Source organism: Rattus norvegicus, chromosome 19 (assembly GCF_021556685.1).
Source record: "Rattus norvegicus strain SHRSP/BbbUtx chromosome 19, alternate assembly SHRSP_T2T, whole genome shotgun sequence".
Lineage (NCBI taxonomy): Eukaryota > Metazoa > Chordata > Mammalia > Rodentia > Muridae > Rattus > Rattus norvegicus.
In genome coordinates, this window is record NC_141552.1 from 50,790,643 (window position 1) to 50,812,922 (window position 22,280).

Genomic DNA, 22,280 nt, shown 5'->3' on the forward strand with positions numbered 1-22,280 from the left:
TTACTTTTGACCCGAGCTTCCTGTTGTTTGATCAATTGAAGGAGTCAAAAAAAGAGAAAAGTGTAGTCTTTTTGTACATCCAAATCAGAGCTCTAGGCTCTTCCCACATACTTTTTGAAAAGTCGTTTTTATAAATTATAGTTGAAATGATGTGTTTAAACTTTCCTGGTTATAAAACGAAGGGGAGGAAGAAGAGGAGAAAGTGGAGGAGGAGGAGGAGGAAGAAGAGGAAGAGGAGGAGGAGGAGGAGGGACATAAGGTGGGTTTCAAATTATACACATGGTTCCCTCTCTGACAAGAGGGAGCCTCTGCTTTGACTGTAGGCTGATTAGCCCTGACTCCTCCTGCAATTTTATATCTCAGTGATTGGAAGCTGATTTTGCAGATCTTCAGGCTTGACACCTTTCAAACCTTGTCAGGTCGTGATTGGAGCCTAGGCTCTTCTTCTGCCCTTCATGATGATTCAGTGAATCGGGAAGGAGGGACTGTCTCCACCCAAGCCCCAGGCAGGGGAGCAGCGCATTTTAATTGTACATGGACGAGACAGGAAAGCACTTCTCTACACTTCACACCCCCAGATCACGGCGTTGCCATTTCAACATCCCTTTTATTGAACACCAGGATGGTCCCCAGCCACCTTAATGCCACTGGATACTACAGAGGAAACAATGTGGAAAGAGACTGTGGGAGATGTCCTCATGTTCTGGGTTCTGGCGCCATGTTGGGAGGTCCTGAGACTGTGGTGGGGCTTGGTGGGAATATGTCACCAGGTGCAGGGCTTTTGGAGGTCGTAGCCTGGCCTTTAGGTTCCAGGGCATACTCTGCTGTTTGATCTACCACTGGCTACCACCTGCTTCTGCCACCATGAACAGAGCTGCTGTCAGTCCTCCCTGCTCTGCAGAGTCCTCCCTGTTCTGCAGAGTCCTCCCTGCTCTGCGGAGTCCTCCCTGCTCTGCGGAGTCCTCCCTGCTCTGTGGAGTCCTCCCTGCTCTGCAGAGTCCTCCCTGCTCTGCAGAGTCCTCCCTGCTCTGCGGAGTCCTCCCTGCTCTGCAGAGTCCTCCCTGCTCTGCAGAGTCCTCCCTGTTCTGCGGAGTCCTCCCTGCTCTGCAGAGTCCTCCCTGCTCTGCGGAGTCCTCCCTGCTCTGCGGAGTCCTCCCTGCTCTGCGGAGTCCTCCCTGTTCTGCGGAGTCCTCCCTCCTCTGCGGAGTCTTCCCTGCTCTGCGGAGTCCTCTCTGCTCTGCGGAGTCCTCCCTGCTCTGCGGAGTCCTCTCTGCTCTGCGGAGTCCCCCCTGCTCTGTAGAGTCCTCCCTGCTCTGTAGAGTCCTCTCTGCTCTGCAGAGTCCTCTCTGCTCTGCAGAGTCCTCCCTGCTCTGTAGAGTCCTCCCTGCTCTGCGGAGTCCTCCCTGCTCTGCGGAGTCCTCCCTGCTCTGCGGAGTCCTCCCTGCTCTGCGGAGTCCTCCCTGCTCTGCGGAGTCCTCCCTGTTCTGCGGAGTCCTCCCTGCTCTGCGGAGTCCTCCCTGTTCTGCGGAGTTCTCCCTGCTCTGCAGAGTCCTCCCTGCTCTGCAGAGTCCTCCCTGCTCTGCAGGGCTCACACCATAACCAAAAGAGATTTTGGTTAAAAAGTCACTGGCTTTGAAATGATGTGTGGAAACACCATGAGGGTATTCCTTCTCCCTGCCTACCCCACATCTCTGCAAGAGGGAGGTGCAAGGGAGGGACCGTAAGGGTTAAATTTCATTGCTTTCACTGTTAATGCACCCCAGCAGTATAGATAAACCACAACCATGGGCTCTTACTCAGTCACGTTCTTTTCTTCCTGGGGTGTGAACTTGGAATGGGTTTCGAGAGGACGTGTCTCCCTGGAATGGAGCGCTCTCGAGCTGGGCTGGACTGTCTGGCGAGGCATCTCCTGTCTCGAGCTCCTCAGCACTGGGATTACAATTTCATGCCACCACACCTGCCTGAATTTAGATCCTCCTGCTTGCAAGTCAAGTCTAACCAAGCTGTCACCCCATCATCCCCTGGGGTCGAATTCTTTCTCGCCCTTTGTGCAGTTTCCTCTTTCTGTTTTTATCTCCTTTAGTCCCACCTTTGTCCTGTGTGCTTTGTGAAGGACCATTTCTGTATATAGATAGTCCCCTATACCTTTGCTTTGGACATCTTTCTGTTAGTGTAATCAGTGCCTGAAATCAATCAGTGTACAGAGGTGACAAGTTTATCTTGACTCGGGGATATGGAGGCTTCTGTTCACCGCTGATTGAAGCATCCGGTGTGGGCATACAATAGCCCACGGTATCATAGTGGGAGGGTGTGGTGGAACAAGCCTGCTCACCTGGGGAAGTGGAGAGAGAAAGAGAACAGGGAATCACAGTGTCACTCATGGACTGCCCTCCAGTGACCTGAAACTTGCCGTTAGTTCCTACCTCTTGAAGCTTCCCCCATCTCACATTAGTGCCGAGATGAGCACCGTGCTCTTAGTCTGTGGGAGATAGTGCAGACCCAAGCTACACTGTAGTCTCTTAGTGCAATTAAAGTAAATGCATGTATATATAAATATATATATTATGTTATATAGCTGAGTGTTTTGTCTGTATGTGTGTCTGTGTACCAGTGAGAAGTCAGGTCCCCTGAAACTGGAGCTACAGATGGTTGTAAGGCACTATGTGGATTCTGGGAATTGAACCCAGGACCTCTGCGAGAGCAGCCAGTGCTCCTATGTGTTGAACCATCTCTATATCTCACTCTTAATGTAATTTTAACTTGAGAATAAAGTCAAATATTTTCCCATGCCCTTTTTTTTTTTTTTTTGGCTTGGAAATGGTTGGTTTGTTGGGTTTGATTTTTCAGAGCTCTGATGTAAGAACTTAAATCCTTATATACCCTCGCATGACACCGTTTTAGCTGATTTTTACACTTAGCTTATTGTTTTAAGTTTTTATTTTTTTATTTGATGAGTGTTTACCTGCATGTAAGCCTGGCACCCCAAGAGGCCAGAAGAGGGCATCAAATCCTCTGGAACTGGAGTTACATACAGGTAGTCGTGAGCCACCATCTGGATGCTGGGAACTAAACTGAAGTCCTTTAGAAGAACAGACACTGGGCCTTCTTTCCAGCCCTTTACATTTGGTTCAAAGACACTTCTTGAGTTTCACTTTGCCTTTTAAGTTTTAGTTTACACAGTAACTATGATGTTACACAGACAAATGACCTTTCTTCATTGTGTATATGGATGTAGCAATTGGGGCAATGTTCCTAATTACAGAGTTGCCACAGAGTCGCAAGCAGTTGGTCTTTCCAGAGGCTTGCACAGGTGTGTGTAAGGCAACGAGGCTGGAGAAATGGCTCAGTGCTCTTGCAGAGGACTTGGGCTCAGTTCCCAGCACCCACAGAGTGGCTCATAACCACCCATACATAATTTCAAGTTCAGGGAATTTCTGAGTTCTCTTATGGCTCTGTGGGCACCAGGAATACGAGTGGTTCATAAACAAACATACAGGCAAAGTCACAAAGCCCATGAAGCTCTTGATCACCTTGATTTCCTTAGCCTTTTGTGCAAAATTGTGTTACCCGTCTTTAAGCTGGGTGGTTGGTGGGTGCCCTCCTTCCCCAGATGTGTTGAGTTTCCTCTTCCCATAATTTCCTGTGTCTCCTTGTCAAGGGAATTGATGCTTAAAGACCTTTTAATAGGTGATTCGTAACCATGGCAAGCAGCAATAGCCAGAGGAATGTGCTTCTCCTCTGAGGTAGTCAGTTCAAAAATGAGAACTCTCTCTGTCCAGGAAATCTAGCATGCCTCAGATGCGAGAAGCTAAGTGAGCGCTGCGTATTTTCTCTTCGTATTACTCTAATCTCTTTCCTTAGGTTAAACGGGTCTAGAATAACAGACATCTGTGTTTGTAATGCAATAAAGTGTAATGAGTGTGGGCCCCTTCTTCTAATTTACCTCAGCTGGATATGCAAATGAAACAATTAAACTTATAACCCATAGCTCTATGGGGAACTGATGGGTGACCGGAGTGCAGAGTGTTTACTGTAGCTAATGGGAAAGTTGTTAGACGGCAGGAAATGTAACGTGTGCTATTTGCAGATGCGCTAAAGAGCTAGTTAGCAGTGCAAATGGGGACTTGGTTACTTAGGAATAACCTGCAAATTGGCAAAATGAGTCCCAACAGCACGATTTAAATTAAAAAAAAATCAATCATTTGTTTTACGGTATTTGAATTTGCTATCTAAGGCTTGTGATGTGTATTTAGAGATCCGGTTTCTAAGAGGGAAGTTAGTAGTCTCTACATGAACCGACACATTTGTTTCTCTCCCTCCCTCCCACTCTCCTTCCCCACCCCCTTCTTTCTCTCCGCTGGGATCAAACTCTGAGCTTATGTATTCTAGGTATGCACTGCAGCCACTAAGATCCATGCCAGCTCTTGATTTTTATTGATTTATTTTTGAGGTAGGGTCTCAATTGGTAGCCCAAGCTGACTTTGAATTATTATGATCTCTTGAGGATGATATTAATTGGCTTAGCAATTAAGAGCACTGGCTGCTCTTATAAAGGACCCTGACTCCATTCTCAGCACCCACATGGCAGCTCACAGCCAGCTGCCACTCCAGTGCTTGAACATCAGATGCCCTCTTTTGGCCCATGCAGGTACAAAGCACACATGTGGTGCACAGAGGCAAATGCAGTTAAAACATCCATACATATAAAAAGATGGGAAAAAAAATCACAAAAAGATGATGCTCCTCCTACATTAGATGCCCAAGTGCTGGGATTACAGGCCAGGTCTACCTTTTTTCCTTCCTCCCTTCCTTCCTTCCTTCCTTCCTTCCTTCCTTCCTTCCTTCCTTCCTTCCTTCCTTCCTTTTCTTCTCCTCCTCCTTCTGATCCTCCTCTTTCTTGGAACATAAATAATTTTACACTGATCAATTAGTTAATCTGGGACCTTCCTCTAGCGGCCATCTTGCACCCCCTCGTGTGTGCGCCTTAACTCAGCTGGTCTGCCCGAGAACCCCTGAGCATGAACCTTAGTCCCCCATGCAGCCCCATTTCCACTCCGACAAGGTGAAAGAAACGATCATGAACCAGGAAAAACTCGCCAAACTGCAGGCACAAGTGCGCAATGGTGGGAAAGGAACTGCTCATAGAGAGAAGAAGGTGGTTCCCAGAACAGCCACAGCAGACGATTAAACAAACAAACAAACAAACAAAAAAACCTGCAGCTCTCCTTAAAGAAGTTAGGGGTAAGCAATATCTCTGGTATTGAAGAGGTGAACATGTTTACAAACCAAGGAACAGTGGTCCATTTTAACAACTCTAAAGTTCAGGCGTCTCTGGCAGCAAACACCTTCCCCATTACCGGGCGCGCCGAGACAAAGTGGCTGACAGAAATGCTTCCCAGCATCCTCAGCCAGCTTGCTGCTGACAGTCTGACTAGTTTAAGGAGACCGGCGGAAGCTCTGCCCGAACAATCTGTGGATGGAAAAGCACCACTTGCTCCTGGAGAGGGGGCGGGTGATGAAGTTCCAGATCTGGTGGAGAATTCTGATGAGGCTTCTAAGAACGAGGCAAACTGAATTGAAGCAACTTCTGAAGAAGGTGACACTTGCAGAAGTTACACGCAGCACCTGCTATGTTATATCATGACTGCTTTTTAAAAAATTGTTTACTATGGATCTGATAAAATCTAGACCTCTTATGTTTTTAAGCGCAAGCCTCCAGGACACTGCCGCTCTTTTCAGTGTTCGCCCATGCTTAATTCATTCTTTGCTGCAAATTAAGCTGAGGAAACCTGGGGGTAAAGTGTGGAAAAGGTTAATAAAATTCTTTGCCTAGTTAAAAAAAGGTTAATGTGTAAGACTCTTGTTAGGAACATAAGGATCAGGATACGCTTATGGACATAGATACTTGCTTATATCTTACACTGAAGACATTCAGAGGAAATCTTAGTATTGGGTTTCAGTCAATACTGACAAAAAATACTAGGTTATTTTTCTTGCAGAGAGGCAGAGAGAGAGAGAGAGAGAGAGAGAGAGAGAGAGAGAGAGAGAGAGAGAGATATTCTGGTGATTGAACCCCAGGCCTATTTTTACTAGGCAAGTGTTTTGCTCCTCCTGGAATCAGTTTTAAATTTTCTTTAAAAATCATTTCATCATACATGGGACTGTTGCATAAGGAGGACATTTTCATACAAATAATATCATATATCTAGTCTGTTCCCCTTCTCCCTTTCCCTCCACTTCCCCTGGAACCGTCACTACTATTTCTATGTCATATATACATACATGATTACTTTTATATCTATAGTAAACCCCAGGAGCCACATATGAGGGGAAACAGTATTTGTCTCTCCGAGATTGGCTTCATTTGATTAACATGATGTCTCAGATAGGTTCCTATTGCTGTAATAAAATACCATGCCTAAAAACAACATGGAGAGATAAGGGTTTACTTCAGCTTACAACTCTCATGTCACCCTCCATCACTGAGAGAAGTCAGTGCAGGACTTAGGGCAGGAACCTGGAGGCAGGAACTGATGCATAAGTCACGGAGGAGCGCTGTTTACTGGCGTGCTCAGCCTGCTTTCTTATGGCACTCAGGAGCCATGAGCTGGGCCCTCCTACACCAATCATCAGTCAAGAACCTGGCCCACAGCCTTTTCTACCAGGCCAGTCTTGTAGAGGCGTTTTGTCTGTTGATGACAGTCACGTCATATGACTATTCCCAGTCATAGCTAGTTTCCCGCAGATGGGATAATGGGTTGAATTTTTCTGTTTTGTAACTTACACACCTCTGCACATCCTCTAGTGTTTGGGGTCACCCTACTGCTTTAGACGCACGTGACACACCGTCAAGTCTTCAAGTCACCGGGATAAACGAAAGGCAAACACATCACATTCAGGAAACAGACTGAAGTCCCTCTTCTGACACCTTCTAAGAGAGAAAGGTGCAGAAACCACTCCCGGCAGCGGGCACACCTGTATTGAAGAGATGCAGGTGTGGATTTCATGATGCTGAGTGCCTTGCCTTGCTGTTAGCAGCTTCTTGGTTGTAGGAACCAGCAGATGTGAAACACTTCTTTTCCACAAACACCTTTGTTCTTGTAAAACGGCCCTTTCACGATGTGCACTCTGAAAAGTTCTTCCTTACCGAAGGCTCAGATCCGGTTGGCACAGCAATTTTCCAGTCTGTGTACAGAAGAGATTTTGGTGCTGTCTCTAACAGGTTGGGGTAGCTCAGATTTCCTCTGCACCCGTCACCCTTGTATTAGAGTCGATATAAGAGTAGAAAATGCTATACTTCCCATATCTATTTCCTGTTACTTCAAAATTAGCATTTCTAAAAATGATCTGAAAAGCCTGAATGACACCGACTGGTACCCAATCCATCTGCTTGAGCTCTGCTCTCTTGCACTGGTCCATCTGCAGGCACATTATACTGTTCTGGGAAGAAATGAAGAAGAGGCACACACACACACACACATACACACACACACACACACACACACACACACGTCTCCATGATTAAACTGTATCAATCTTCCCCTAAGTAAATAAAGGTCATGGTCCCTCCTGACTGCTTCATCATGTCCTCTTCTTCTTCCTCCTCCTTAAAATATTTATTTAATTGTTTATTTTCTGTGTATAAGAACTTTTCATATATTTATATCACACACACACAGCCTGCAGCAGCCGCAGAGGTCAGAAGACAGTGTTAGAGCCTCTGAAACTCTGGTTATAGGGGATTGTGAGCCATTATGTGGATGTTTGGAAATGAGCCCAGGTCCTGTTGGAGAGTGGACAATGCTTACTTAACCACTGAGCCATCTTTCCAGCACCACACCATGATTTCCCTAAACAACATCCTCAAATCTAAAAGGATGTACCCTGGAGCAGGGAGGAGATGCAGTGTGGGTAACGTGCCCAGGCACTGGGATAAATTAGGTTTGCTGAAGCCTTTATACTGTCCGAGGAATCCCCAGCCAGTTTAGCAGTCCAGAATTGTCAGTGGATCGCACTCTTTTTTAAGAAAGGAATTGTCTCTTATTATTTTTACTTGTACGTGTGTGTGTGTGTGTGTGTGTGTCTGCTTATTGGCATGTGTACAGTAGTGCAGATGCCCATACAGGCCAAGGGTGTCATGGAGCTGGAGTTGTAGATGGTTTGGGCTGCCTGATGTGGGTGTTAGATACTGAACTCAGATCTTCTGAATGGGCAACAAGAGTTATTAATCTTTTTTTTAACCTTTCCAGCCCCCAATACTATGGCTATTAGTTAGAATTCTATTGCTATGAAGAGATACCATGACTCATGAAGACTCATAGTTTCAGAGGTTTAGTGCATTCTCATCATGGTGGGAAGCATGGCAACATGCAGGCAGACATGGCATTGGAGAAGTAGGTGAGAGTTCTACACCCAGATACGCAGGCAGCAGGAAGGGAGAGACGTTTTTCTTGGCTTGGATTTTGAAGCCTCAAAGCCCATCCTCAAGGACACATTTCCTCCAACAAGACCACACCCACTCCAACAAAGCCACACCCACTCCAACAAGACCACACCCACTCCAACAAAGCCACAGCCACTCCAACAAGACCACACCTCCTAATCCTTCTCTAGTAGTGCCACTATCTGAATGACTGAGCAATCAAATATATGAGTTTCTGGGGACATTCTTATTTACATCACCATGGTGAGGAACAGGACATTTGTTTAATTTCATTCTCACTTCCAATCAGTTACGAAGGTAGAAATAGTCACTTTAGAATGAAAAAAAAAAAAAAAACCAGAACACAAAACAAAACAAAAACCAACAAAACAAAACCTAGCTTAAACCTCTTTGGCTGACTGATCCAGGCAACCATTGCTAAAAGTGGCACACAATGATAGGCTTGTCCACCTGGTAGGTTGTCCTTAGTGTACCGCATTGTGCCAGCAGTCCAGCATGAAGTGCAACCCAAATCTCATCTCTGTAAAGTATCAAACCCAAACTGAGAGATGTTTTTAAACAATTATTATGTTCTCCTCAAAACAAAGGCTGAGTCACAGGTGGAAGGGGCTGAGTCACAGGTGGAAGGGGCTGAGTCACAGGTGGAAGGGGCTGAGTCACAGGTGGAAGGGGCTGAGTCACAGGTGGAAGGGGCTGAGTCACAGGTGGAAGGGGCTGAGTCACAGGTGGAAGGGGCTGAGTCACAGGTGGAAGGGGCTGAGTCACAGGTGGAAGGGGCTGAGTCACAGGTGGAAGGGGCTGAGTCACAGGTGGAAGGGGCTGAGTCACAGGTGGAAGGGGCTGAGTCACAGGTGGAAGGGGCTGAGTCACAGGTGGAAGGGGCTGAGTCACAGGTGGAAGGGGCTGAGTCACAGGTGGAAGGGGCTGAGTCACAGGTGGAAGGGGCTGAGTCACAGGTGGAAGGGGCTGAGTCACAGGTGGAAGGATCCAACAGGTAGAGCACCCAGCTGTGATGTATGAGGCCAGATGCAGCCAATACCAAAAGCTACATAGAAAAGTGCACACGAGTGGAAAAATGTGGACATTGCTTAATAGCCAGCAATACTGTACTGGTAATGAACTCCACTCTTTATGGTGTGGCGTAGTTCTATCAGAGAGCACTGGCTTCTTAGGAAATATATTCTGAGCCATTAAAGGGGGGAAGGGTCAAGATGTCTGCAATTTACTCTCACACAGTTCAGAAAGAAATGACGGAGGGTTGGCAGGACGGCATGGCAGGTAAAGGCCTTGGCCTCACATATCTGAAAGGAGGGAACTGACTTACAAAAGTAGTTCTCTGATATCCTCCCATGTACCGTGGCATACATATGTGTATACACATGCACCTATATCATACACATGTGCATATGCACACAGTAATAAACGAATAAGGAAATAATAAGTACACTAGATTGCTCTTGCAATCTAGAGTTTGAAATTCTTTCAAAACAAGGAGTTCAAAAATATTATGCATAAAATCTATAGGTTTTCCTGGAAGTCCCCTTTGTGGTTTTGTCACCGTTAAACCCGTTAGGGTGTTAGATGCTATGGAAAGATGAAGTGGCACATAAAATGCCACCAAATGTTGCTCAGTCCAGGGCACGTGTTTCTGTATTGTGCCACATCAATTCTAAGATCGTGTTTTATCATCTGGGGATCAAGATGAATCTTAAATTCAGTGATATGTACCATGATTTGATTTTAACATTCTTTTTGGTGCTGCATAAACATGTGAGGCGTCTCAGACTTGATAAGATCTGGTAGCTACTGGTCCTAAAGGTTCTGGATCGATTTAAAAGAGGACTGTGCACTGGCGGATTTTATATTGTTTATAACATTTTTTCCAGGAGCAGCAGGGGATATAACTGTTGGATTTTCTCTGTGTCTATCCCAGTTCCCGAGTAATTACATAGAGGCTTAGTTATTTATGAATTAATGCCTAGGCCATAAGTTACACTTGTTAACTTATAACTCAGCTAACCTGTTTATACTTCTCTATGTCCGGCATGTGGCTGGTTATTTCTCCTCAGTTTCATATGTCTGACTTCCTCCGAGTCTGAATGGTGAACCTTCCCATGCCTGATTTCCCATCTCTCTCTCTCTCTCTCTCTCTCTCTCTCTCTCTCTCTCTCTCTCTCTCTCTGCCAGATGCTTCATCTTCTTATTTATTTATTTATTTATTTATTTATTTATTTATTTATTTAATATATGCGGGTACACTGTAGCTGTCTTCAGACACACCAGAAGAGGGCATCAGGTCTTATTACAGATGGTTGTGAGCCACCATGTGGTTGCTGGGATTTGAACTCAGGACCTCTGGGAGAGCAGTCAGTGCTCTTAACCACTGAGCCATCTCTCCAGCCCGATGCTTCATCTTCTAACCCTGCCTCAGCTTGTTGGCCCTCAGATTTTTTATTGACTTTCACACAGTGCATAAGAAATTATTCCTACATCTCCCTCTTTTAATCCACTAAAAGGCTCCTTCTCTAACATCAATAAACTATATATAATAAGAACAATTATGAAAATGATCAGGTAAGAATTACATTCACAACATCCAGTCCATTTGTTCTTGACAGCCTTGGAGAAAGTATTCTATCCTGTCTTGGTGAGTCCCAAGTTCTGTACCTAAATCATTTTCTATCATAACTTGTATTTATCAATCTGAAACTATCTTCTTAGACCTTAAATTATATTCTTAAATCCTAAACAACTTAAGCTTAATTGTGAGACTATAATTATCTTGTTTTTAATCTCATCAGAGACCTTAGAAGGATAAATATTACCCGAGTAAACAGGAAGTGCAGAGCAAGCAACATCCAAAACTATAGAAATGACAGAGATTTCTGGCTACCTGGACAGTCAGTCAAGGTTTCTCTGCAGTGGTAGAGATTCCGTCTTTGGCCTTCTGGCCCAGTATATGATGGACTTTTCTGTGAAGCAGGAATTATTAAGGACTTGCCTACCTTTTTCTAGCAAAGAGTCAACTTCTTCTATGTCCTGCTAATCCATAGTATAGACAGCATGCTGTCAACAGTTAAGATAAAGGCAGAGTTTTGCCTGGTGGCAGCTTTGCCACATTTGAAGCAAACTCCATTAAGGAGAAACTCCTTAATGATCACCGTCTTCTTTGAAGTAGAATGGAGGTGCTGACATATCTCACTGTTTCGAAAAGCCTTATGTTAATAAAATAGCTTCAGTGTCATATTCTGTAGATCTTGGAGGTTTTTGAAGACTATCTATTTTCTATCTATCTATCTATCTATCTATCTATCTATCTATCTATCTATCATCTACTTATCATCTATCTATCATCTATCTATCTATCTATCTATCTATCTATCTATCTATCATCTACTTATCATCTATCTATCATCTATCTATCTATCTATCTATCTATCTATCTATCTATCTATCTATCTATCTATCTATCATCTACTTATCATCTATCTATCATCTATCTATCTATCTATCTATCTATCTATCTATCTATCTATCTATCGTATATCTGAATAGGCAAATGTTGTTTGTTTCTACCACTGTTTGTTCAACTTTAAAAACATCTATAGGAAGCCAATTATAGCTTATTTCTTTAGTTAACTAAGCTAGTATATAATGTGATGGGGAGAAAGGGTGGGGGTTGAGGAGGGAATATGATCCAGTTGAGCTTTTCCTCGTGCCTTTCCCACCATGGTGTACTGAAATGCTTGGAAACCACCTGCTCAAATAAAACTTTTCTCCCATAGGTCATTTCTGTCGTGTATTGTAGTCAAAGTGACATGAAAGTCATCAACCCAGGAAGGGATGTGCGTCTTTCCAGTGAGTTCCCAGTTTCTCATGACTGAAGATAGTCTTTGGATCTAGCTTTGCTGGACATTTCAGTGCTTGTGCTTTTTCTGCAAGTACAGGTTCAATAGAGGAGGTTCAGCCTGTGACCTAGGGTTGTGATTCTCAAAGTGTAGGCCTCAGACGAGCAGCGTTAGATCAGCTACACTGGGAACTTGGATGACATCTTGGGCTCCACCATATGCCTCCCCAGACTAGTGCTGAGACTGTCACATAAATTGGTTGTGGGCTCAATAGCTTGGTCTGAGTCACTGGGTGGTTTTTGTAGATACACAGTGTTTCTTACTAATTTCAGTTCTTCGTTGGGTTCCATTGTTGGTTGTATCTACAACATGGTCCTATTTTTCCATTGTTTTCCATGCTCGTCAATTTATCTAATTATATACATATATAAATTCCCCTCTAGGTGGCTGTCGGATAGTAGAGTATTCCTTAAAATACATTTTTAATTATTCCTTGAGAATTTCATACATGTATACAGTGTATTTTGATCATCTCCCCTCTCCCCAACTCCTCCTATAACCCATCCTTCCCAATTCAAATCCCTGCCCCCACTGAGTCTAATTATTGTTTCCAGTATGTGGACGGATGTAGGGCCAACTACGGGAATATGGGAAACCTACCGGGGGGTGTCGTCCCAGAGGAAAACTAACTCTCCTTCTCCTAGCTCAATGCTAACAGTTTCTCAGACAGTGATGGGGCTTTGTGAGCCTCTCCCCTCCATGCTGGTGTGTTGATTGAGTTGATCTTGTGCAGGTCTCACGTAAGCAGCTGTTGTGAGTGCATATGCACAACCTCCCTCTGTTCAGAAAGACATTGTTTTGAGCAGTCTTCCACAACCTTCTGCTCTTGGCAATCTTTCCATCTCCTTTCCTGTTTCTCTCCTGCATGGATGATACAGACGTCCTGTGTAGGGCTGTGCGCTTGCCATGACGACTTATCTTCTACACTATGATCGGTTATGAGTCTCTGTAGCTGGAGCGTCTATTGCAGAAAGACACTTCTCTGGTGAGCATGGGGAGCTGCACCAAAGGTAAATATTTAGAAAGCAATTTGATACTATGTCTATTGACATATGTCCATTGAGCAAATTAGGTACATCTTTCTGATTATCACTGTTACTTGGCCTGGTTTATATTACCAGAAGGCATGAGTTCTGAGGTATTCACAGACCACCCCTCATCATAGTCACGAGACAATGTTCAACTGTGAACAGAGGCCATGGAGTAGGCTGGGAAAGCCAGATGAGAGTTTTGGATGACACCCGAGACAGGTAGAAGGCAGGCAGGGTAGAACAGTTATGAGGACGGTGTATACGTTCAGTTGACTGAACCCTTAAATAAGAATGCTTATTGTTGTCTACTGCTAAATGAATTTCAACTCTCCATCTTGGTTCGTTAGGAACTGTGTTGTTTATAGGTGAAGAGAAGCCTAAGTCTAAGTGCACGGCTAAGCTTGTTTTTATTGAAACACACCTGGTGAGTTGATGGGGTGTTTCATGTATTTCTGCTTTGGGTTTATTTTCTTCCTCCAAATCTGAACGAAATACAAGTAACCGCGGAATATATGTAATGAAAATTTGTCTGGAGGCGGTTTCTTAAACACAGAGTGGTTGGAGAGAGTGAATTTATATCATTAATGTCTTGACTTGAATGTTAATTCGGGATGTAAATGTCACAGTTTGCAAGCTTCAGGAGTCACAGTGATTACTCCGCAAGTACAATATTTGAATAATCATAACAGAGGTTTTTTTTTCCCATTGTGGAAGAGTAGAGATGATCCTTCAGTGAGCCCCCTTGTGCTAACAGCGATACTGTTAGTTTCAGACATGATCTCAACACATTGTATTTGTTATAAATATGCCATTTTCTAATTAGACATTAGTTATGAAATAACACGGATCTCCCATGAATCCATAGACATATATGCAAATAAAATGATGGCTCACTTTTAAAAACATAACCCGTGATGTGCAGCACTTGAGAATAACCATTTTAAAACTGTACCTGGGTGAAGACGAATGTTATTTTGCCAAGGATTATTATGCTAATAAGAGTGCCTGAATTGCTCTCTGAAAGAAGTGAAATCATAATTATTTTCAAAGTTCATTAAAATTAGGCTTAAGTTATTTCCCTAAAATGTAGGGCATTTGAGAGGCTAGACAGATAGATCAGTGGGTAAGCATGCTTCCAAGAATGAGAAACTGAGTCTCCCAATATCTGCACGGAGAGCAGCATTAGAGAGGAGAGACAGGTGTATCCTATAAGAGCAGGCTGGCCAGACAGCGTCTGCTTTATTGAGAGATCTTGTCTCAAGGTCATAAGGCAGAGAGCACTGACCTCCATATGCACACACGCCAGCATGCTCATCCAGAGGCATCCATACCTGCAAACTCATGTGCATACCACACCCACATATACACTAATTACACACTCCCATATCTCCACAGCCAACATACACACAGAGATTTATCTAAAACAGTGTTTCTCAATGTCTGTCCCTCTCCCCAACCCCCAAATCAACAATATCAGTATTACCCAAGGGATACCTCTTAGCAATGCAGACTCTGGCTCTCATCTCCAAAACTGGGGGCAGGGAGGCCTAGCCAGGTCTGTAAGAGATCCCCTAGCATTTGCCAAGCCCCGAGTTTCCTGGGTGTGTAGGCTACATGCAGATGCTTTCGTCCCATTTCATTCCTAATCAGAAGCTCTGACGGGGTGGGTCACCCCTGCCTTACAGTCCCTGGTGGCTCTGACACATTGACCCTGGAGCATCACTGGTCTAAAGGAAGGAATCTCCTTGTAGATCAAGGCTGAGAAAGCTGTGCTCATTTGTGTCTTGGTGGATGACGCTGTCTTGAGTCTGGGTTTGTACTGCTAGTTGAGGCTAATTAGGATTTGAATCTATGTAGAATGAGTAAGGACAGCCTTCCTAGGCCTGCCAAGCTTAATGTCCAAACGATCATTTCAGTGCTTCAAATGAAAGCATCAAATTTGTCTTTGCCTTTCCTGACTGTAACTAACTCAAGTTAAGCAGGAGAGTTTCCCTTAATTGGATCATCAATTTATCCAGTTCTATCAAATGCTGACGGATGAAACACACCAGAACTAACCTGAATGCTGACAGGCTACTTCATTTCTCTTCCTCAACCAAAGTTCCTCAAAGACCCACTGGCTCAGTTTGAGATGCCCGGGACGCTCTATTTGCACTCGGAAGGTCTTCAGGTGTTTTTCCTACCTGATTGTGTCATGGTCCTCTCAGCCAACAATGGCTCAGGGAGGAAGCCATTGATGGTTACTTGTGATACAAGATACCTTGTGTCTATCTGCTTCAACCTCATGTGTGTCTATAGACAGATGTGTGTGTGTGTGTGTGTGTGTGTGTGTGTGTGTGTGTGTGTGTGTAGTCCAGGAGTCAATGTTGGGTGTCTTCTCTTCCTTTGCTCTCCATCTTTTTAAAAAAGAGTTATTTTGGGGTTGGGGATTTAGCTCAGTGGTAGAGCACTTGCCTAGCAAGTGCAAGGCCCTGGGTTCGGTCCCCAGCTCCGGAAAAAAAAAGAGTTATTTTGTTTTTTATTTATATATACTTATGCATATTCATGCATGACTCTCATCCTTCAAAGAACCTGGATGAGTAGGTGCTATTGGTCTCTGGTCCGGCTGGAAACAGCCAAAGTGTTACAGCTTTCAGAAGGGAAGGCCACACACATCAAGTAGCCAGGGTCCCAGGTCTTCCCTGCTACCATGGCAGCCCCAGTGCCAGCTGCAGGGTCCAAGGTCCAGCAGTGAATGCGTTGGCAGAGAAAACTCTTCCCCAAAGTGTTACGGCTCAGTGAAACAGCCACTCTCAAGTGATTCTTGATGAAATAACGTGTGTACTTTCTTCCATGTCGATAGGGACTTTATAAACATTGAGGAGTAGGGTGGGATCCAGGGGCAGATGCCTCCCACTGGCTCGGTTTGAGATTCCCCATGCTCTATTTGCATGGGGAAGGCCTTCAAGTGTTTTCTCTACGTGGCTGCGTCATGGTCCTCTCAGTGGGGTGTCGTGGTTATGTGTTCCAGAGCAGGTAGAGTCAGGCAGGGACTTAGCCCCACTCCTACCAGTCTCGATTCTGAGATTTAGAGGGTTTGGGCTTCACTCATCCTTACCAGTTCTTCTATCTAGTGGCCCGGTCCGCTTGTTCCACACGTATCTCTGTGTAGGTAGACGCAGAGGCATGTGGGTGCTCGCAGAAGCCAGAAAGGCACGTTGAATTCCTTGGAGCTGGAGTTAGAGGTGGTTGTGAACTGCCTGATGTGTGTGCTGGGAGTCAGATTTTAGCCCTCTGCAAGAACAGCAAGTGCTCTTAACCACTGAGCCGCCTCTCCAGCCCCTCTGCGTTTATCTTTAGAGACAGTCTCTTGATGAACAGGAAGCTCATTTATATAGCTAGGTTGACTTCCCACTTATCTCAGCCCCCCACCCCCACCCCCAACTCTGCTGATTTTTTTTATGTGGTTCCTGGGCCATCTCTCCACTCAATATCTTTTAGTATTTTTTTTCAAGTTAGAGGAAAACTTTTTATGTATAGGAGAATGTAAGGAGAACAAGTTGTAGACCTTTTTCTAAGACAAGAAATAAATATTCCATGATAGTGTTACCTTCCTGTCTGCCAAGGGCTAGGGAGACGTTTGAAATGTGAGTCTGAGTGTTTCTTCCACCTCCGTAGGACAGAAGACTCTTAAATTAAATGCTGAAGGGTGGATAATACAGAAACTCACAGCTGTGCACTGTGATAGAAAATCATTGCCTGTGCTGAGAAATTTCTCATGTGCATTGTGGTGGCAGATGTTTGGTCTCTTTGAACCTTGTGATGAGTATTGAGCATGGATATTAGGACATTGGATTTGACATTTAGGCAGTTGTCGGGGTATTCAATTTATTCTTAATTGGGTGGCCTCTTGGGGTTCATGCTCTGATTCGTGTCGGATATGCCCAACATATACAAGATTCTGGCTCGTGCTCCAAGGTAGGCAGGTGTTAACTTGTAGAACTGGCAGCTTCTACACAATGGGTTAAATTTGGTCATCCTGGGCTTTGCACATCAGACATTCCCAGGAAGCTGTTATAAGCAGTAAGCTTGGAGAGGTAAATTGCTGGGAGACTGATATGGAGAAATATGGGGGTGGTTTCTTTTGCCTACTGACCTCAGGTGCAAACATTCCTGGAGGCCTTGGCACTATGATTAGAATTACATGTTAACAAAAGCACACATTGAGCTTCCCGCAGGATTCCCAGCTGTAATGGACACAGGCTTTGTAGCTGGTCTGGATTTGGGATCAGAAATTCTGATGTGGACTTCCTTCCCTACTCTCTGCCTCTCCAAGGCAGCTGCTTCATCTTTTGAGCCCTAAGAATATTCCCTTCCAGCTCTCCTCTGTGCTTTTCATTAAGTGGCTTCTGCTCCCATAGACAGTATTCTGTCTTCTACAGTATGACGTCATCGTGGGGAAATGAGATTGGTTGGTATTTGTGTCCTGAGGGCCATAGTTTCATTTTGCTTCCTTCTAGATGATAATTGCATTTTTGTTGTTAAATGCTTTCTGAGAGCATTTGTTGCTAAAATCCTTTCTCTAGGATCCTTTCAGAAGGATTATGGCCAAGTGGGTCAGGTAAGTCAGCAACTTAGCTCATTCTGGAAGCTCAAGGACAGCCTTGGACACCATTGTAGGGACTGCTTTCATCTTAAGGCCTGGTGGAATGGAGAGGGTTTGTATCTTGGGGCTTGGGTAAAGTGCCCAAGTTTGATCCCCAAAACACAATTAAAAATCTAGGTGGTGGAGGGGAGAGAGAGAGAGAGAGAGAGAGAGACAGAGAGAGAGAGAGAGAGAGAGAGAGAGAGAGAGAGAGAGAGAATATCAGTGCTCACTGGATGGCCAGCCAGACTAGACAATGGATGAGTTCCAGTTTCAGTGAGAGAACTTCTCTGAAAAATAAGGTGGAAGATGATAGAGAAGACACCTGGTATCTATCTTTGGCCTGCACATGCTACACACACACACACAGACATACACACACATATACACATACACACACATGCACACACGACACACACATACATACATGACACACATACACACATACACACATACATGCACACATACACACATACACACATGACACACATGACACACATACACACATACACACATACATGCACACATACACACATACATGCACACATACACACATATATACACACATAGACACATATACACACATATACACACATACACACATGACACACATGACACACATGCACACATACACACATACATGCACACATACACACATATATACACACATAGACACATATACACATGACACACATGACACACATACACACATACACACATACATGCACACATACACACATACATGCACACATACACACATACATGCACACATACACACATACATGCACACATACACACATATATACACACATAGACACATATACACACATACACACATATGCACACATACACACATACACACATGCACACATACACACATACACATACACATGTACACACACACGCACACACACACACACACACACACACACACACACACACACACACACACACAGAGTACATCTCCAGGAATAGTCTAGGCACATGTCACAGCAGCAGAAGAAAGAATCAGAGACGAGACCATAAGTTTCTACCAGCCCTAGCATTACTCATTGTGAGTTCTTTCTCCCCGCTACCCTTCCTCATCCCTACCCACTCTCCTCCTTCCCTTCCTTCCTTAGTTTCCTCATCTCGTCCCCTCTCATTTTCTTTCCTTATCTCCTGTCTCATCCCTTCCTCTTCCTACATTCTTTCTCTTCCGTTCTCTTTATTGAGACCTAAGTTTACAAACCATATAATCCATTCATTTAAATACATTATCGGATTTTTTTTTTGCTTACTTATAGATAGTTGATTCACTTCAATCAGCATGAAACATTGTCCTTAACCCTGAAAGAAACCCTGTTTCTGCCAGGCCTGGCTTTTTCCTACCCCTAGCTGCAAGAAACCACGTGTCCGCTCTATTTCTCTAATGATTACTATGCGTTGCATATAAACGCAAGTATAAAACACACGGCCTTTTGTGGTTGGTCTCTTTCACCTCATGCGTTTTCAAAGCTCATCCACACCATAACTTACTTCAAGTTGTGACCCTTTAAGTGGATGAATAGTGTTCCTTTGACCAGACTGAATTTTGCTTATCTGTTCATCCGGGGATGGGTGTTTAAGCTCTTTCTGTATTTTAGCTGCTCTGAATAAGGCCACTGTGAAGATTTTTGAACAAGTTTTGTGGGCAAATATTTTCATTTTTCTCAAGCATATACACAGGGATGTTTGGGGGTCATAGGGTAATTCTGTGATTAACTTCTTCAAGAAACTGCCAGACTATTTTCTACAAACTTGCTACCAGTCTGTATCTCTACCTGCAGCACAGGATAATTCTGACTTCTCCATTCCCTCCCCTCATTGTTGATTCCCAGCTCTCTCACGTCAGCGATCCTAGTATGCAGGAATTGATACTCACTGGATGACCTGCTAACTCGCTGGCTCCTTTACTCTTAGCTTCTGTTCTTGTTTAATTGAAGCACATCCTCTAGTAGCTTCTTGGGAATCTGTGGCTAGAAAGTAAATTTATTATAAGTCTTGCATGCCTAAAATACTTATTTAAAATGTTGTTAATTAAACAGCCTATAACACTCTGAAACATTTTTTTTAAATAATCTGTTTGTTTGTTTGTTTTTTCCTTAAAGAAATGCCACAAATTCTGGAAGCTTCAGGTTTCAAAAAGCTTCTCTACCCCGGTGGCAAACAGATACTCCCGGGTTTTGTGATCACTTACTCTGCATTTGGACTACCTTAGCCTAAGCTCTAACCAGTCCTTCATCTCAGTCTCTTCATGTATAAAGTAGGTTGTCAAGGGGTGACATGAGAATATAAGAAAGATGTTCATATATGTCTTGATTGTAGACATGTCTGTGACTCTGAGAGGTTAAAAGTGTTAGAAAATATTTACAAAGTTCCTCATAGGTCAGCACGGGACTTTTGTTTCTGACCCTATTTTCCCATAAAACTCTTTTTATAAGAGTCAAATAGAAAATGTCAGTTGTATGAAGTGAGCTTTCAGGAACAGACTTCAGGCTAAGGACTATACTTACTAGCAGTTACTATGCTGTTTAATTTTTTTAATCTAATGGTTCTGACTCTATCAAGGTGGGGGCCACGCAGAGATCTAGTACTACTGTCTGGTATGGCTTCTGCTGGCAAGCCCGTCAACAGTACTGGTTGAATGATGGAGTTATTAGGAGTTATGTGGGAGTAGTGGGACCCTGCATGCTTTCGGTGAGTCTTCCCCCTGGACACGCCCCCTTTTCACCTTCAGATGCCATCATACCAAGGGCCCTGTTTACCATGGTTGGAAAAAGTTGAGGCCATTGGTGCATTTGGGCTCATGGCCCTTACCCCGAATGCCATCAAACATGAAAGCTTAGCCATGTCTTTGTGCCCCCTGTGTCTCATGTCACCACAATTGTCTACTTGATAAACAGCAATTGAGACAGAGAGAAAGTCACACACATCTCAGGCCAGTTGAGAAATGCTGGTGGCACCATGAATAGAATGTAGGCTTCTACAGCTCTGGGTCAGGCTGTGGCAGTAAGGAAGACAAACTAAACAGGGGCGGGTATATCCAGTGTCCCCTGGGCTTGAGGCTGGGGCCATGAGTATCTGCCATGGTTCCTCTGTGTGGTGAGAACTTTTAGTACTGTGTCTATTTTTCTGCCTGGGTTTTCTCTCAGATGAGGACTAAGCTTTCTTTCTCAGCAGTGGCCCTCAACTGCTGAGAGATAGGGTTTAACACATGTGTTTACCGAGACTTTCCATTCCTTGAAGAAACACCTCTGCTCTGTGTGGTGACTCAATGGGTCCCAGAGGGACTGAGCCCACCATCTTTGGCACTAACTCCTTGTCAGCTCACTGTTTTGAGGCCTTCTCTTTCACTGTCTCATCCCCCTTGTCCACCAATTATACTGCTTGAGATCACACCCCAAGTCTTTGGTGACTCAGGTTTGGCTTTCTGGGGAACCCAAGCTAGGGCAATGCCTACCTAGTTTCCTTTCAAATGTAATTTTTTTCCCTCCCGAACAGAACGTATTGAGGGCCAATGATGTTTGCAATAGGAACACAGAGCAACTGTCACAGTGTGGTCAGGAAGTCTAGAAATGTCTGGAACAATCCTGGGTGGACAGACATATTCCTTGTTTCTCTGGAATCTTTTGAAACCCTGTTCATCTGTTTTGCTGGGCATCTGGCCATATGAAAAAAAAAATCAAACCCAAACCAAACAGAACTCAAATGAAACTGAACCCAAACCAAAGACAATCCCACAGAACCTCCAACAAGCAAAAAGCCATGAAGAAGCAGGGAGATCATTCTCCTGGAACCAACTGCTATTAAGCGTGGAGCAATCTGCCAGCCGCCTGGGGAGATGGCTCTGTCCTTACATTATACTCAAGCCCAGTAGGTACTTAATCTATTTTGGATGTATTATGCTGGAGGATCTTACACTCTAATTAAGGAGGCAAGACATATGCTTCTTTGTTAAGTAATTCTTAAAGGTGTTATTTAATTAAGGATAATAATTAACAGAATCAGTAATAAACGCTTGGTGTTATTCCTTTAGGGCTTGGAGCCTGGAGAGACAAGAGAAAAATTGCAGGACTGGTTAAAAAGGATTCAGTCCTGCCAGACTGTGCAGATGCTAAAGCCCAGAACATTCCATACAAAGCCCCTGCTTAGCACATGCACCGGTGCACTTTCTAAGAAAAATTATTTTTCTAGATATGTGAGTTTTGTCTACATGTATGTCTGTGCCCCATGTGTGTGTGTGGTGTCTGTGG

The 22,280-nt window shown here is 44.2% G+C and overlaps 2 protein-coding genes across 4 annotated transcripts in view; both read left to right on the forward strand.

Annotated features, from left to right (window-relative positions):
• The window catches only part of LOC147999447 (uncharacterized), a 191,043-nt gene that overhangs the window by 53,253 nt on the left and 115,510 nt on the right, over positions 1–22,280 (forward strand). The gene's annotated exons all lie outside the window — the stretch shown is intronic.
• Positions 4,989–5,600, forward strand: Btf3-ps6 (basic transcription factor 3, pseudogene 6). The gene is made up of 2 exons (XM_087596719.1): positions 4,989–5,137; positions 5,269–5,600. The coding sequence occupies exons 1-2, from the start codon at positions 5,036–5,038 to the stop codon at positions 5,572–5,574; spliced, it is 408 nt and encodes a 135-aa protein (XP_087452845.1). The 5' UTR covers positions 4,989–5,035; the 3' UTR covers positions 5,575–5,600.